Source organism: Macrobrachium rosenbergii, chromosome 41, assembly GCF_040412425.1.
Source record: "Macrobrachium rosenbergii isolate ZJJX-2024 chromosome 41, ASM4041242v1, whole genome shotgun sequence".
In the NCBI taxonomy this organism is placed as follows: domain Eukaryota; kingdom Metazoa; phylum Arthropoda; class Malacostraca; order Decapoda; family Palaemonidae; genus Macrobrachium; species Macrobrachium rosenbergii.
The window spans coordinates 20,562,881-20,580,380 of NC_089781.1; the positions used below are offsets into that span (position 1 = coordinate 20,562,881).

The following is a 17,500-nucleotide window of genomic DNA, read 5'->3' on the forward strand; positions in this document are numbered from 1 at the left end:
TTTTGGTTTTAGTTTTCAAGGAATTAGTTTTTGGTTTTAGTTTTCAAGGAATTAGTTTTTGGTTTTAGTTTTCAAGGAATTAGTTTTTGGTTTTAGTTTTCAAGGAATTAGTTTTTGGTTTTAGTTTTCAAGAAGTTTAGTTTTTTGGTTTTAGTTTTCAAGGAATTAGTTTTTTTTTTAGTTTTTAAAACTTTTTTTTTTTTAGTTTTCAAGAATTAGTTTTTTGGTTTTAGTTTTCAAGGAATTAGTTTTTTTGGTTTTAGTTTTCAAGGAATTAGTTTTTGGTTTTAGTTTTGGGAATTAGTTTTTTGGTTTTAGTTTTCAAGGAATTAGTTTTTTGGTTTTAGTTTTTGGGAATTAGTTTTTGGTTTTAGTTTTGGATTAGTTTTTGGTTTTGTCGGTTGGAATTAGTTTTTTGGTTTTAGTTTTCAAGGAATTGTTTGGGAGTTTTAGTTTTTGGATGAATTAGTTTTTGGTTTTGTTTTCAATTATCAGTTTAAAACTTTTTTCATTTTTAAGCCCAGAAGTTTGTCGGTTGGATGTGTGGGAGTTTGTCGGTTGGATGTGTGGGAGTTTGTCGGTTGGATGTGTGGGAGTTTGTCGGTTGGATGTGTGGGAGTTTGTCGGTTGGATGTGTGGGAGTTTGTCGGTTGGATGTGTGGGAGTTTGTCGGTTGGATGTGTGGAGTTTGTCGGTTGGATGTGTGGGAGTTTGTCGGTTGGATGTGTGGGAGTTTGTCGGTTGGATGTGTGGGAGTTTGTCGGTTGGATGTGTGGGAGTTTGTCGGTTGGATGTGTGGGAGTTTGTCGGTTGGATGTGTGGGAGTTTGTCGGTTGGATGTGTGGGAGTAAATATGGTAGCTTTTCTAGCTAGATTTAAACTTTAATATACTTAATTTTATTTATTTTAATCTTTGTAATGTTACAGCTAGTTGTTTTTTAGAATTTACTTGTAAAGTTTAGTTGTCTGTTTTGGAACTTTGAGAAGTTCTTAGACAGTAAGAGTTTTTAAAGCTTGAGTAATTATTTCAGCTTCAGAAGTTCTTGGACAGTAAGATTTTTTAAAGCTTGAGTAATTTTTTCAGCTTCAAAAGTTTAGGAAATTTTGCTTTTGAGGGAAACTTTTTCTTAATTTTTCAGCTAGTTTTGTGTTTTAGAATTTACTTGTAAATTTTAAAAGTTTTTGGACAGGTAAATTTGAAAAGTTTTTGTTCAGAAGAATTTTCAAACCTTTTGAGTAATGTTTCAGAGTAATATTTCAGCTTCAAAATTTAGGAAATTTTGCGTTTGAAGTCAATTTTGCATTTAAAGTAAATATTTCAGCCAGTTTTTTTAGAATGTACTGTAAAGTTTAGTTTCAAATTTTTGGGATTAAGTATTTGAACAATAAGAATTTTTAAGCTGAGTAATTATTTCAGAACCAAAGTTTAGTAAATTTTGCCTTTAAAGTAAATTTTGCCTTTAAAGTAAATTTTGCCTTTAAAGTAAATTTTGCCTTTAAAGTAAATTTTGCCTTTAAAGTAAATTTTGCCTTTAAAGTAAATTTTGCCTTTAAAGTAAATTTTGCCTTTAAAGTAAATTGTGCCTTTAAAGTAAATTTGCCTTTTGCCTTTAAAGTAAATTTTGCCTTTAAAGTAAATTTGCCTTTAAAGTAAATTTTGCCTTTAAAGTAAATTTTGCCTTTAAAGTAAATTTTTCTTTGCACACTTCCGAAGTCCACCTTTGCCGGGGTGGCGGTGCCACCTGTCAGGCAAAGGTGGACTTGATTGTTGTGCATGGTGACTAGTCACCATGCACAACAGGAAGTTCAAACAAAGTTCTAACTTTGGTTAGAACTGCTAGGTTGATAGTTTGTGTAGCTAGCTAAGACTTAATGGGAAGGTAGATATGGGACTTAAAATATAGGATAGGAAACAATGGGGTAAAGAACGTGCTAATTTTATATGGATGCAGGGGTCAGGATATATAAAGGTAATAAACATTGAAGTTTATCTTTTAAAGATGCTGAGAGTAAATTAGGGTAAAATAAAACCGCCATAGTATTAATAGCGGAGGGTATTACAGTACTTAAGCCCTCTTTTAGTCATGAGAATTAAGTTTGAATGTATTAGTGCAGCTGAGAATTGGGAAGGGTAACTGACGTACTAAAGTAACTTAGAATATAATTCACACTAATAAATCGGTATTAGTCAGTAATAGGTGGATCTAAGGATTTTCCAAGAGGCCTAGCTAGCTCCTGGTATTTGAGAATGGTTTGACACTGCTCTCGTGGTCTTGTCAGGCGATTCTAATAGGCTAGTTAAAGTAATTTTAGTGGAAATTACAGTTCAAATAAGTGTAGTCTCGTTAACGTCGGTCCGTCAAAGCGCTCAACTCTCCCCACCTCTGTAGGCTCTTAAAGGAAAGCTTTGGTGTTGGTTAGGAAATAATGACATTCAGATTGCATTGGTTTATGTTCAATGCCCCCTACCTTCATCCGCCTTCCCTCCAGCTCTGAAGCTTGCTTAGGGAACCCCATTTCTTATTCTGAGTTCCCTAACTTTCACATTTTTCATCCCTTGGGGTTGTGCAGTTTCAATTCCCTTAAGACTAGATACTAAGGGGCGAAAGTTGGCAGATAGCAGTTTTTGCATTCAAAGGCACCGTTCATAGTTGATGTAGGACTAAAGTTAGATCTATTAAATACATCCAAAAGGATGGCATCCATCCTGTTGGCACCATCTCCTGTTATCTTTATGGGATTTTTGAGTAACAATAGTATTATATGGGGTTGTTAATGGTTTGTTATGGCAGTTTGAAGTAACAGTAATACATGGGATTGTTCATGGGAAAGTTAATACATGGGGTTGCTTATGGGAAAGTTAGAAGTAACAATAATACATGGGATTGTTCATGGGAAAGTTAGCTCATAAGAAAGTATTATGGTGGCCTTAGAATAGCTGCTGGGACTAACTGCTCAGGCTATTTTCACTTTAGGTTTTGTCACGGAAACTTTAGTCCATTCTAAAACCAAACTACTTTTCTTGTGCACAGGCTCTTGTAGCTGCAGCAGACCATAACGATGACAGTAACACTAGTGGAAAGCAACACCTTGCGTTACGACTGAATATCCTGTGAGGATTCGAAGCGCTCTGAATTAGGCTACCCGGACAACTAGAACTTAGCCTGTGAGGATTCGAAGCTCTCTGATTTAGGATACCTGGACAACTTGAACTTAGCCTGTGAGGATTTGAAGCTCTCTGAATTCTGTAACCCAGACAACTGGAACTGAACGTCTAGATGCCGTGCGCAACCTATTAAATTATTTAATCCTTACTACTTTGGATATGTAAATAGTATTTAGTGTATGAAGACCAGCGTAATATATATGTATATGTAAGCCTTGGTACACTTCTTTAACCCAAAATGTCATGTGATGAAGTACACTTTGTAATACTACTTGGAAGACTAAGAATTGCCCTAAGAATTGCCCTATGAAATCAGGAATGGAAGTTACTGATTGGTTACAGAAATAAGATTGGGATAGTGATATGAAAAATGAAGTAACTGAAATAATGGATTTTCATTCTGAGGTGGCAAATAGTTTGCCTCAATTTTGGTTTTTACCTGCAATAGTTTTGTGCAGATTTCAGCTTTCTGTTCAAAAAATGACAGGATTGTATTTTGACCCTTCTGATGACAGAAATAATCGGTGTTTACTGAAAAAATTCAGTACGGTCTGGAGATCGCATTGGGCTGAACACTATATTTGAGCGACAGTAGTTGGAAGTGTATGTTTTTAACATGGTCAAAATATTTTAAGGATCATACTTGGTTGAACTGAGTCTTACTTGCCATGTAAAGGTTAGTATGTAAAACTTTAAGGAGGCAGCAAATTTTAAATAGTTATACTGCAATTTGTCTTAGAAGCACTTATTGCTTGTCTAAAAGTCAGTGACTGTCGATGGTTACTCTGTAACGCAGGCTTTATCATTGTGCTTGTATGTATCGGGTGAGAGGTGACAGAAATACAGGGTTTTTGCATAATGCTTTAACAATAGATTTTGAAAGTTAAAATTGCTAGGATTTAGTTATGATGGTGGGTTGTGGTTATATAAGGTCCTTGGTTTTGGCGATCTCTTGTCGATACGGTTTTAGAATTGAGAGTAAACGGACTCTGCTTTAGAATAGGGACCGCGAGGACAGAAACTTAGGAAAATACTGTAGGTGGTTTGCTGTTTATCCTGGCTACGATCCATTAACTTCGAATAGGTAAGTTTAGTCACTGCCTGGATGGATAGGTGCAATAGGATGTAAGGCCCTGTCCACACTAGCGGGCATGCCCGTCGGGCACTTCCAGCTGTTTATATTTTCTCTTCTGAAGCAGTGTTACCAGACAATCGCATCGTTCTGACTCCATACTTCGTCGGTCAGTATAGTGGAACGGTTATGGGAACAGTGTTTGCCCGTCGGGCATTGTCCGCTAGTGTGGACAGGGCCTAACGAACAATAGAACACCTGGAGAGGGCTTTCGATAAGGGCCTGGTAGGGGTACACCTTTCGGTATTACTTTGGCTTGCTATCTCCTGTGCGCATCAAGTATTCAGAGGTACTAGTACTAAACTCCGTATGGAAGAGTAGACTGCCGCACGAAGATATCGTTTAAGGAAATCAGTTGACCACACAAGATAGATTGGGGTATATAATACTTTGATACATAGGTGCTAGTACAAAACACGGCGTCCCAAGGGGCCTCTGTCATGTTTATTACTAGCACCTGGGAGTAGGCGACGCGTAGATCTTACATTTATCTCCCTATCTCGCTACTTGAGACTTGATCAGCTTTTTTTCCAAACCAACTTCTATGACCACTTCCCAGGGAGAGTTAATAATTGATGTAAAACAACAAAAGCATTCTTACTGGTTAAACGAAACGCGGATAGGTATATGGTCTGGAGTGGGTTTTTTCTTAGAAGCTGCTTAACAGTTGTATGAAGTTAACCAGTTTTTGTTTTTCAGTAATGAAACCTATTCATATGGAACAAGCCCGTTCATAGACTTGAAATTCAAGCTTCCACAATGTTGGTTTGAACCTCCCACCACCAGAACCCACATTGTGGCAGTAACTGGTCATGATACAGAGCCAGTGTTCTTTAATCGGCCGGGGGGGAGGCGTGAACTGGTCCTCTTTGATTACTACTTGAGACTGTTTCAGGGATGATGATGATAAAGGGAGGGGGATTTCATGTTTATATGGTTTCAGTCCTCACAGGCGTGTTCAGCTAACACCTGTTGTTCTGTTATGGTGCTGTTCCTTATTGGTAGGGTATAGAATGGGCTGTTGGGGAGGTGGCCGGTAATAAAAGTCAATCTTGGCTAGAAAAAAGTCACGTTAATTTATGGTGGCAATTAAAGTAATAAAACTATTTTAGATCTTTTCCTAGATAGTGACCCTCAGTGGTTTTCGAGGGTCCTTATCTAGCACTGATATTTCTTGGGGTCATTATCTTTACGCTGTTTAGTCTTTTGTTTTCACGGTAATCCCCAACGGTCTTGTACTAAACAAGCAGCAAAAGTGGATGCATACTGTGTTTTAAATAAAACCCTTGGCGGTTACTATCTGGGAAAGATTATTGCAACTTTTTTTTCCTGTGACTTTTACTTGACATATTTACTTTTGGAATATTTACTCCTGGACTGGAGTGCAATTGCAAGGTAAGATATTCGTTTGGAGTTATATACAGTGCTAGTGGGAATAAAATGGTGCCAGACAGTCTAAAAGATGAAAGTGACGTTCTTGAGAATATTATGGAAACGAAGAAAGGCGCGGGTAATCATGAAATGATGGGGCGTGGTAGTGAGCAGATTTTTTAACGGAAATACGTGATTAGGGATAAAAATCTTGTTGATGAGGTAAGTAGCGCATTGATAAATGACAGTGATGGAGGGGGTTGTGAGTATTTGGTCATTAGTTATGAGGGGGAACTGGATGAAGGAACAAGTCCTTCTTTTCACAAAAAAGGCGAAAAAGAACAGCCTTGGAAGAGGGATGTTGTAAAATTGTGATCTGAAGTTGTAAATATTCAGAGAGATTTTGACCACTGTGAAAATGTGAATTCTTTTAGTAGAGTAGGGGAATTAATAAATGCATTACAAGAGAACCAGCAATTTCTGGTGGATGAAATTAAGAAAACCAATTTAAGGGTTAAAAAAGCAGGAAATAGAGTAGAAGATTCCCCTGGGGAAAACAAGAACCTCATTTTTAAAGAGCTTTTGCTAAGGAGCTGAGTCTTTTAGAAAATAACAAACAATGGGAAGATAGATTTGATAGGTAGAACCGTTGGTGGCTGAATAGATTTACCTTGTTAGATGATTTGGATAGGGCGTGTACGAGAGAGGCCTGTAATTATGCAAGTAATAATGCTGTTTCAATAGTTAAGAAACCCACAGCTCGAGAAAATGGGTGGGAGAAACGGTGGTAGGAAGGAAATCAAGAGATGGATTGAACATGCAAAATTATGTGACAGTCAGGTTAACCTGTTAAGGTGCTGGGGCCGTAGATTATGTTAAAGTTTGATAGAGCCAGCTAGCACAAGAATACGTCATGCTAACCCTCAAACTTCAGAGGAAATGGAGACAAAGCTACTAGACGTGTATGCAGAAAATAAGGATCTGGAGAAAAGGAAGGAACTGTGGTGTGTAAAACAGGGGATACGAAAAGGTGTTTGGGAGTATTTAGACAGAATAATTGACCTTGAAGAAGCTGAGGGCAGAGCAGTCTGCTCTAAGGAGAGGGAAGTCATGAAATGTATGATTTTTGAAAAAGGTTTGATAAACAGGAAAACTGCCTTTGACCTAAAGGATAAGATCGAAAATGTTTTAAAAATGGGGAGTCACCAGAAACGTTAACATGGTGACATCAGAGTAAGAGGAATTAAAAGATGAATATGGTCAAAATTTGGATTGCTTTATGAGACTAGTTGGTAAAACTATGCAGGTTTGGCAAAAGGAGGATTTAGGGTTTAGGGTATGCTAGCTGCTTTAAGACGACAGAATAGAAACTAATTAAGGTAAACATTGACAGCCTAAAGGAAGTGCCAAAGGAGCATGTAGTTTTAGAAAAAGCAGCAGAAAAGAGTGAAAATAGGTGCCAGGGCAAGCAGAAAAGAGTGAAAATAGGCCCCGGTTGTTCCGGTCTTGCCCAGTTTTTCTGTATGTGAATGGGGTGTTGGATAAGTTTGTGTTGCTTATTAGACCAAAGTTAGTGTTAGCACTAGAGCAGGTAGTATATTGGCCACGGTGCAACTTGGCATAGAGGGGTGTAAGGGAGAAGCTGGGAGTCAGTGTCGATGAAAGTAACTTAAGTGAATTGGATTTGTTAAGACTAGATAGGATCTGGGTTTGATAAAGGGGTGGGAACATTCCATTGGATTGTCCTGTGGGAAGCCTATCAAATTGCTTTATAGGAAAAACAGCACCCACGTTGATTCCTAAGGCCAAACAGTTGCTTGATGAATTAAAGAAATGTGGTGTCACTGAAGAAAGCGCAAGTCCTTATGCAGCACCTATAGGACTTGTAAGAAAAAAAGGGGGAGGCTTAGGGTTGTGCATTGATAACAGGAAATTAAATTAAACTTAAAAGGATGCATTTCCTCTTCCTAGATTAGCAGAGTCCCTGGATACATTGGAAGGTGCCAAATATTTGTCCACTGTTGACCTTGCACAGGGGTATAACCAGGTTTTGCTAAGGAAAGAGGAGAGAGAGAAAACAGCATTTTCTGTACCATGGGGACACTTTCAGTATCGCAGATGTCCAATGGGTCTGACAAACAGCCCACCTTTCAACGATGTATGGAGAATATTTTGGGAGATAGCCTTTTTTTTCTTTAACCTCTAGTCATTTTCTCAGGTGATGTATTATTTTCAAAGACCATAGACGAACATCTATCAAGACTGGAGGCATTGCTGGAGCGCATAAAGTCATGTGGAATAAAATCAAAGCCAAAGAAATGCTATTTTTTTTTACAAACATGTGTAAGTTACCTTGGACTTAGCAAGGAATGGTACCTGAGCTAAGTAAGATTGAAGCAGTGAAGAACTGGTAGAGACCAGAAACTACGGAATTAAGGATGTGCGAGCTTTTCTGGGATTTGCAACATTTTATAGAAGATTTATCTAAATTTTTTCCGTAATTGCCCCTCGATGAATTATTGAAAGGGGAAAAGAAGAATCCAGTCAAAAGATGAATGATAAATGGCCAGAACATGCGGAAATGGCCTTCCAGACATTAACAGAAAAATTGATAACTGCCCCAGTACTGAAAGGGACTGAGTTTTTTTAACCGGAGGAATTAGCCATTCACTGGTTAATATATCAGCGGAAGAGAATATATGTAGAAAAATGTAAGTTAGTCGAAGGACCTGAAATTTACTTGTTTATCTGTTGATTGTTATATATTGATTATGGGTAATATTGTCAAAGTAGTTTATGAGCTGTGGAATTATTTTGCCTGAACGTTGATGAGACTTGTGTCTAATTGAACATTTATTTCTGCTGGTGGGGTTCAAGGTTTTCTTCATAGCTTGAAAAAATAAAGACAAAACGCTGTCGTGATTTCTATCTCCTTTGGATTGCGATATATATATATATATATATATATATATATATATATATATATATATATATATATATATATATATATATACATATATATATATATGTGTGTGTGTGTGTTGGTGTGTATATATGTATATATGTACATATATACAGTACATATGTACAGTATATATATATATATATATATATATATATATATATATATATATATATATATATATATATATATATATATGTACATATATATATATATATATATATATATATATATATATATATATATATATATATATATATATATATATATATATATATATATATATATATATATATATATATATATATATATATATATATATATATATTTGAAATGCATGTGTGCATATAAATAGATAATTAGATAGATATACGCATCATTAATGTAATGAAATTAGATTTTCAACTGAAAGTGGTGAATATAGACACATTTCAGTGTACACACACACGCACGCACACGAACTCGCCATGAAATTACCCGTTAAATTTAAATTACTAAAATAACACTAAATTATTCCATGTAAATTTTTCTAGCCAATCATCCCCCAAACATTTAATCAAAGCCATGAGAAGCAAAGGAATGGCGAATCTCTGCCCTCCACGTCCAATCTCGCCCGATCCTTTTGTAGTTGATTAAAGCAATCCATTAGGAACTAAACTAAAGACATCAAAAGTCGACGCTATCTTTTCATGTCCGGCGATGTGCCAATTTGCAAACTTAATGGGACTATGCCTCGCGCAACTTTTGACTCGGTCCTAATGTGAGGAGAATAGTTTGGATAATAGTTTTGCGTTTCCGTTTTGTGCCGGGTGGTATATCACTGGACTGCGCTCTTGTTTCCCGGGGGGTTCTAGACTGAAAGTAGCCAGTTATTGTTTTTAATGAAGGATTGTATTCTTGTGCAAGGAGTCTTTAGTACTGAAGTAATGCATTTTTACTACTCATATACCATTTCAAATAATCGTTGGGAGATGAACAACAATTGACGATACAAAACCAGATTTTTTGTAAGATTTAGAGTACGCCAATTTGGCTACAATGCGAGGAAAGTAGCGTCTGCATAAGTGAAGAAAAAGACTGACTGGTTACTTCCTTCGTTGAGAAATACAGAAATTAGTAAGTATGAAAGCTAAATGTATATTCCATGACACCTCCAAAACTCTTAATAGCTACCACAGTGCAAGAGGAAACGACAATAAAGAGAATATTGGACCAGACCTAAAGCTATCGTTTTTACAGAAGTGGCACCTGGCAACTACATTATGACGTAAGCAGTCAACATTCATAACAGTGGCTGATGACGCAATCAGATTTAGTTAGTCAACAACAACATTCTGTCATGCTTGGACGCTCCACGAGCTTTTATTGCTAGTTGTTTTAATTACGTATTTTCCTTTCTGTCGGTTGTTATTTTGCTTTTATTTCATGAAAGTAAATTTTCCGTATATCCGAACACACGCAGCCTCTTTATCATGAACCTCTGTCTCAGGGCGTCATTTAGGGGGTGGCGGGGGGGACCGCTCCCCAGACTCAAGATCCCCTCCCCAGCCTCAACTTGCCCCCCCCCCTCACCCCACCAAGCCCCAAGAAGTAACAGCAGCTGGTTTTCCATTATTCCTACCGAAATTCAAATGTGTCATCACATTAAGTTACATCTATCTATCTATCTATCTATCTATCTATCTATCTATCTATCTATTTTATGTGCTTCAAAAAACCTAAAAAAAAAAAAACCAGGTGATTAGGCCGCCAAACCGCCTCTACCCCCCCCAACCGCCCCACACACTAAAAATCTGAAATGACGCCCTTGCTCTGTCTATCGACAGCAGCCTTCCCAGGACTCCTTCTCCAGTGCTCGCACACAGATGCAACCATCGACATCTGGGAGAAGGCTTCGCTCAGGCACGGTGATCCCCCCACCAACGCCGCTCCTGCCTGTGGCACAGTGCTGTTATATATACAGTCTGCTGACATCTACCACTTCATGGTCGACTCACCCATCAAATTAGCAGAAACGTCAAAAGAAACACGACGAGAGAAAATCAGCTGTTTGAGTACAACTTCCTATATGCATACTGTATATAGGATCCCACTCGCCGATACAATCTACGGGAGCTTCACTCCATATTTCACTCACTTCATGTTTTTTGCAGAATATAGTGGCTGAACTTCCAACTTCTGTATCATTTATCTCATCCATAATATGGCCATTGGCCAGCTTTTGTCTAGTATTTGCACTGAGAAAGGGACTGTACGTGGTACTGAAAAGACTCAATGTAAAATCAATTCAACTTATGAAGCCATTTTATTTTAAAATAGAATGATAATAATAGCGATAAAATTAATGATATTCGATGTCAGAATTTCCACCATTTTGATCATTTACTCTCACTGAATAATAATTATAATAATAATGATAAAAATATCTGAATGTAACTTTGAATTTTTCTATGAAAAAGCTAAAAATTTATAAAACAAAGGCAATGAAAGGAGAGAAATAAATAAAAGCTCATGGGAACTAGGATATAACAGGCCGAAATAAATGATGTACATACTGTACAATGGAATGAGGAATTGTGTAAATTCAAAGTGGTAGATATTTCACTATCAATAATCTGTTTAGCAGTTACTGGCGGGATTAGTTGTATATATACTATATATATATATATATATATATATATATATATATATATATATATATATATATATATATATATATATATATATATATATATATATATATATATATATATATATATATATATATATATATATATATATATATATATATATATATATATATATATATATATATATATATATATATATATATATATATATATATATATATATATATATATATATATATATATGTATATATATATAATATATATATATACATATATATATATATATATATATATATATATATATTATATATATATATATATATATTATATATATATATATATATATATATATATATATATATATATATATATATATATATATATATATATATATATATATATATATATATATATATATATATATATATATAGGCAACCGATCGAGACTACGGTCTACCCCAAAGCCAAATCAAAGTCCTTCGAAAGAAGGCATCGTGCTTACCCCATACCAAAAAAAAAAAAAAATGGGAAAAACACGTTAACAGAAGAAGAAAGAAGACATATATAATGAACCAGGGCGATAGAGAGAGACAGAGAGACAGAGAGAGACAGAGAGAGAGAGGGAGAGAGAGATGGGCTTAATGGTCGTGTTTGGTTGAATTCCAATAAATAATGCGTTCTAATAAATTCTTTCAAAAAGATATTGCAAGGATTTGCATTTTTCTCTAAAATGCTATTTCTTTTTTATTTTTCATCTTAACAAAGGGCACGTCAAGTCTGAAGGTTTACTGGATATATTTTCCTGTATAAGAACAGACATTTATAAAAGATATTTTCACTTGCAATAAAACTTTACTATTGGTTATCTCTATAGCAAAATATGTTAAACCGAAGGGTAAAATGTCCACTACGTAATATAAGATGCAACAAATAAAAAAAAGGTTAGAGAATTTCAAGGCAAAATTTCAGTCAGAAGAATAAATATAAAGAAATATTTTTGTTTATCAGAAAATCTAATTGCCATACTTATTAAAGTGCGACTTCAAGTTGCATGAATTAAAATGAAACGCCACAATTGCCGTAAGTCAAAGAGAAATCTAAAGACAAGGCATAAAATCCATGAATTAGTAAGGAAGGACACAAGATCTGTAAGTCAAATAGTTATCAATGGACAATGCATAATCTACATAGATTAAAATGGAAGACAGTAGAACCTATACGTCTGACAAAATCTATAAAAAAGGCACAAATTATATGAATAGGAAGGGACGACACAGGATCGATAAATGAAAGAGAAATCTAAAAATCAGAAGAGAGAGAGAGAGAGAGAGAATTATATGTCAAAGAGAAATATATAAATAAGGATTAAATTGCATAAATTAGAAGGCCAGAGGATCTATACGTCAAGAAGTCTATAAAGAAGGTATGAGTGCATAAATTACAGGTTGGGGATAGGGATGTATAAGCCAAAGAAAATCTTTAAACAAGCCACAAGATGCATGAATTGGAATAGAAGGCCACAGGATCTATATGAAAAGTCTGTAAAGAAGCCGTGAGTGCATAAATTACAGGTTAAGGATGCAGGGTCTATAAGTAAAAAACAAAAATTTTAACAAAGTATAAATTGTATAAACTAGCAAGGAAGGCCACAGGATCTATACGTCATGATCTCTATAAAGAAGACACAATTGCATAAATTACAGGTTACGGTTACAGGATCTATAAGTCAAAAAAAAAAAATTTAAACAAAACATAAATATGCATAAATTAGAAGAGAAGGCTGCAGGATCTATATAACAAGTCTGTTGAGAAGGCATCTATGCATAAACTGCAGGTTAAGGATACAGGATCTATAAGTAAAAGAGTAACAGCTTCAAGATATAGATTCTGTAATCCAAAACAAAGTCATACAAGTTAAGTGCACACTTACGACACAACAAGCGCATGTACGTCCACACTGCAAGACCCAAGCAAGCAAATTGAATTCTACGCCCGTATGAACAAACAGTGAGGGACGTAAAGTTGCCGCACACCGCCTCCCTCCGGCCAAGAAAGAAATAGTCCAAGTTTATATTGCTTGTTGTCGAGCTCTTTGTCTCACAAGGGAGATGTTTCGACGGATGGTGTCACAGCCATGAATATTTAGATCGGAATGCCTCCTAGCATTCAGCACAAAGGAAGGGGGATGGGACTTGGAAGCGGAGGTGGGAGGAATTTCTTTTCTTAAATATATTCATGTAAACTTATTTTATGAGATACTGAGGACTCTGTATCACGTATGAAGGACACAGGTCATCGTATTGTAGGAAACACATAACTGTTAGACAAGGGCTATCAATATTTTCGTGAAATCTAATTGTATTTATACCAAGGATTTATTAAGAAAAGTTATCTGCTAGTGATGACGTCAACTAACTTTTGTTTCTTGCATAAGTGTACACAATGAATAATCAAGTCTGTTTTAAATATGTATAACTATCCTTCATGGCGAAAGCTGCTAAAAATACTGAAATATTCTCATCTCACTGTTTAATTATCATATGAAACCATAATTAGTTTCCATTCAATAAAAAACGAAGTACAATTGCAATAAGTTTTCTTAAACTTCCTTCCATGTGAATTCATCTATAAATCTTCAATTAACATTTACGTTAGTTTATCTATAAATATACTCCCAAGGCAGTGATCTCAATAAGTGTTCGAAAGCTTGTAATAATATTTTGGAATTTCACGCTACATTCACAAGTTCAGTCATAATAGCTACTGCATGTAACCACAAGTGGCCTCCTTTATGTGGCTTCGTGGGTCGACAATATCTCATTGACCTAAAATAAATTATGGACGTTCCATTTTTAATGGAAAGTACTCGTCATTATTGCCATTCCCTGGAGCGAGTCGGGAATAATTGATGCTTTAATTAGCAGACTGGAATTCAAAAGGAAATGGTGTCAGCTTCGAGGGCATCAATAATTGTGTCTTTATACCCGGAGCGAGCAGAAATGCATATGTTTTCATGAGAGAGAGAGAGAGAGAGAGAGAGAGAGAGAGAGAGAGAGAGAGAGAGAGAGAGAGAGAGAGAGAGAGAGAGAGAGATCTATTACTGTCACACGAAGTTCAAATGGTGATCACTCACCCAAGTATCGCCCTGACCTAACGACCTTTTTTTTTTTCCGAATAGACCTTAGTCCGATCCGAGGAAGAAAAGCATCTTTGGACCTGTTTCCAGCAAAATCTATTAAGAAATAAATCTTATTCTTTTTCCACAATCTACTCAAGAAGTAAATAGATCTGTACTGACAAAATTGTCTACCGTAGCCCCTAAAATCTAGATCTCCTAAGTATTTTCACGAAGTACATGGCAACATGAAGAATACCAGTCCTATACTGGATTCGTGGTAAAGCTGAACTAAAGACGAATTATTCTGTTTCTGTGGTGTCTTCAAAAGTTTAATATAAATGGTTAACCTTATTGTCTTCAATACCACGAGTTGTAAAGGCATGAAAGGGTGATATGACTGCAGGTATTAATTCAGCGTAGTTTATTCCACTGAAGATTACTTCCATACATTTTTATGTGTGAGTTTACTAAACGCATGCTGTCTGTGTTTCACTTAATTGCTAAGTGATCTCAGGCATGAAATAAGTTTATAGTTTACGTACAGAATGCAAACTTTACAATTCTTATAGACAAAGGAGATTTATTCCAATTTTGTGTTGGTGCCATATACATAAAATCCAGTCATGTTTTACTATTTATTGGTCAAGATCTTTAATAATTGCACTCATTGAACAACGCACCAAAACCATTACAAAAAATATCTATTGCGTGCAAGTTACTTTAAGGCAATTGAGGAAAAGAACGTGAATGGCTAAAAGGTTAACACTAGAAAATGTGGGAAAGTTAAAACTAGTTAAACATTTATACTACCAGTTTCACAATCAAAAACATATCTTATCAAGAAGGCCTTCAGTGAGATTTGATCATTCTTAGCTAGTAATAGCTTACTTTTGAATTATTAATTTTTTTCAGTTTTCTGTGGAAGAAAACTATTGTGCCAGCTTTGTCTGTCCATCCGCACTTTTTCTGTCCGCCCTCAGATCTTAAAATCTACTGTAGCTAGAGGGCTGCAAATTGGTATGTTGATCATCCACCCTCCAATCATCGAACTTACCAAATTGCAGCCCTCTAGACTCAGTAGTTTTTTTTTTTTATTTAAGGTTAAATTTATCCATAATCGTGCGTCTGGTAACGATATAGGACAACCCACCACCGGGCCGTGGTTGAAGTTTCATGGGCCGCGGCTCATACAGCATTATACCGAGACCACCGAAAGATAGATCTATTTTCAGTGTCCTTGATTATGCGCTGTACAGAAAACTTGATTGCGCCGAAGAAACTTCGGCGCATTTTTTACTTGTTTTTATTCTTCTTGTTTTTATTCTTCACACTGGAAAAAGGATCAAGACAGCTTCTACATACCACTATCACAATTTAGCTCATCATCACCGTCCGGACAATCCCGATCTTTGTCGCAAACAAACCTCAAAGGCAAGCAGTTTCCAGCCTTGCACTGGAAGGTCGTTCCAGGACAGGAGAAGCTGTCGCACTCTTTCTCGTCGCTCCCGTCGCTGCAGTCTTCGTAACCATTGCAGACCTGGTAGTAGGTGAGGCACTCGCCAGAGGGACAGGGAAAAGGCCTCTTATCCGGGCAGGTGAAGTTCCCGCACCGATCTTCGTCGCTAGCGTCGGCGCAGCTCACGAAGCCGTCGCAGCGGTGGAAGGCCCTTCGACACTCTCCAGATGCACACTGGAAGGGCCGGTAGAAGGGGCACTGGAAATCGGAGCAGAACGCCTCGTCACTTCCGTCGGAACAGTCCGCGTACCCGTCGCAAATTCTCCACTTGTCGATGCACTCGCCGGATTTGCAGTGGATCTCGTTCTCGCCAAAGCACCGGGCCTTGTTTTGGCAACCTTCCTCGTCGCTTCCGTCGCGACAGTCGGGAGAGAAATCACACTTCTTGTACTTGGGAAAACACTCTCCCGACCCGCATTTGAAACTGCCCTTGGGGCACTGGTAAGTCTGGCAGTTTTCCTCGTCGCTGCCGTCGTTGCAGTCTTTCCCTCCGTCGCATCGCCTGGCACTCTCGAGGCACTCGCCGGAGCCACAACGAAATTGGTTCCCGTTACAAGGGACCCCCTCGCAGTTCTCCTCATCGCTGCCATCAGCACAGCTGCGAAAGCCGTTGCAAAGAAGTTTGTTGCCGATACACTCGCCAGAACCACACTTGAAAGGGCATGGGGGGTTATCACAGTTGAGTTCGTCACTGCCATCTTTGCAGTTCTTTCTTCTATCACACGCCGCATTGGACAAATACGATGGGAGGCACTGACCAGAATTGCACTTGTAGCCTCTGCCTGTAAGGCATGGTAGATTAGGGCACTTGCTTTCGTCGCTCCTGTCCTGACAGTCAAAGAATCCGTTGCATGCCAGTTTGGAGGGAATGCATTCCCCCGACGAACAGAAGAGAGGCCTCGAATCTGGGCAACTTTCCTCACTGCAGGCGAACTCGTCACTGCCGTCCGGACATTCTTCCCTCCCATTACACAAGACTGCCTCGGGAAGACACGCCCCCGAGGCACAGTGAAACTGACCTGTCCGGCAAGAAAAGTTTCTGCAGTTGAGTTCGTCGGACCTGTCATCGCAGTCGTCTTGACCATTACACACAGACGCTCTAGGAATGCAGTTGCCAGATGAACAATAGAAGCATTTGGAGGGGTTGCAGACCTCCGTTCTCTCATCAGACCCGTCTGGACAGTTCTTGACGGAGTTACAAACTTCCTTCCTGCGTATGCACTCGCCGCCGCCCGCGCACTTAAACGGTCTGTACTCGGGGCAGGTGAAATTAGTGCAAATCTCGTCCGACCCGTCGGAGCAATCCACCCGCCCGTCGCAGCGCCGGGAATGGTAGACGCATTCCCCTGAGGAACACCGGAAGCCTTTGCACATGCAGCCGCGTTCGTCCTCGGCATTCTTGCAATTGGGACGGCCGTCGCATATCTGGAAGTGGCTGATGCACTCCCCGGACTGACAGTAATGCTGACGGAATGGAGGACAGTCGGAACTGTCCTCGCAATATTCGTCGGAGCCATCTGGACAATCCCGGGCGCCATTGCACGCCCGTTCCTTGGGGATGCACTCTCCCGACTTGCACTGGAACCATTCCTCGTCGCAGTTTCC

At 37.8% G+C, this 17,500-nt stretch overlaps 1 protein-coding gene and 1 long non-coding RNA gene across 2 annotated transcripts in view; one reads left to right on the forward strand and one right to left on the reverse strand.

Annotated features, from left to right (window-relative positions):
• The window catches only part of LOC136826451 (uncharacterized), a 5,430-nt gene extending 2,050 nt beyond the window's left edge, over positions 1-3,380 (forward strand). Inside the window, exon 3 of the long non-coding RNA XR_010849610.1 lies at positions 3,033-3,380. This is a non-coding gene — a long non-coding RNA (uncharacterized lncRNA). The remainder of the gene's footprint in view (positions 1-3,032) is intronic.
• An 11,646-nt stretch (positions 3,381-15,026) lies between these two features.
• Positions 15,027-17,500, reverse strand: part of LOC136827049 (low-density lipoprotein receptor-related protein 1B-like) — a 14,194-nt gene continuing 11,720 nt past the window's right edge. Inside the window, exon 7 of the mRNA XM_067084799.1 lies at positions 15,027-17,499. Within this exon, the coding sequence (XP_066940900.1) occupies positions 15,734-17,499 (1,766 nt within the window). The 3' untranslated portion in view covers positions 15,027-15,733. The remainder of the gene's footprint in view (position 17,500) is intronic.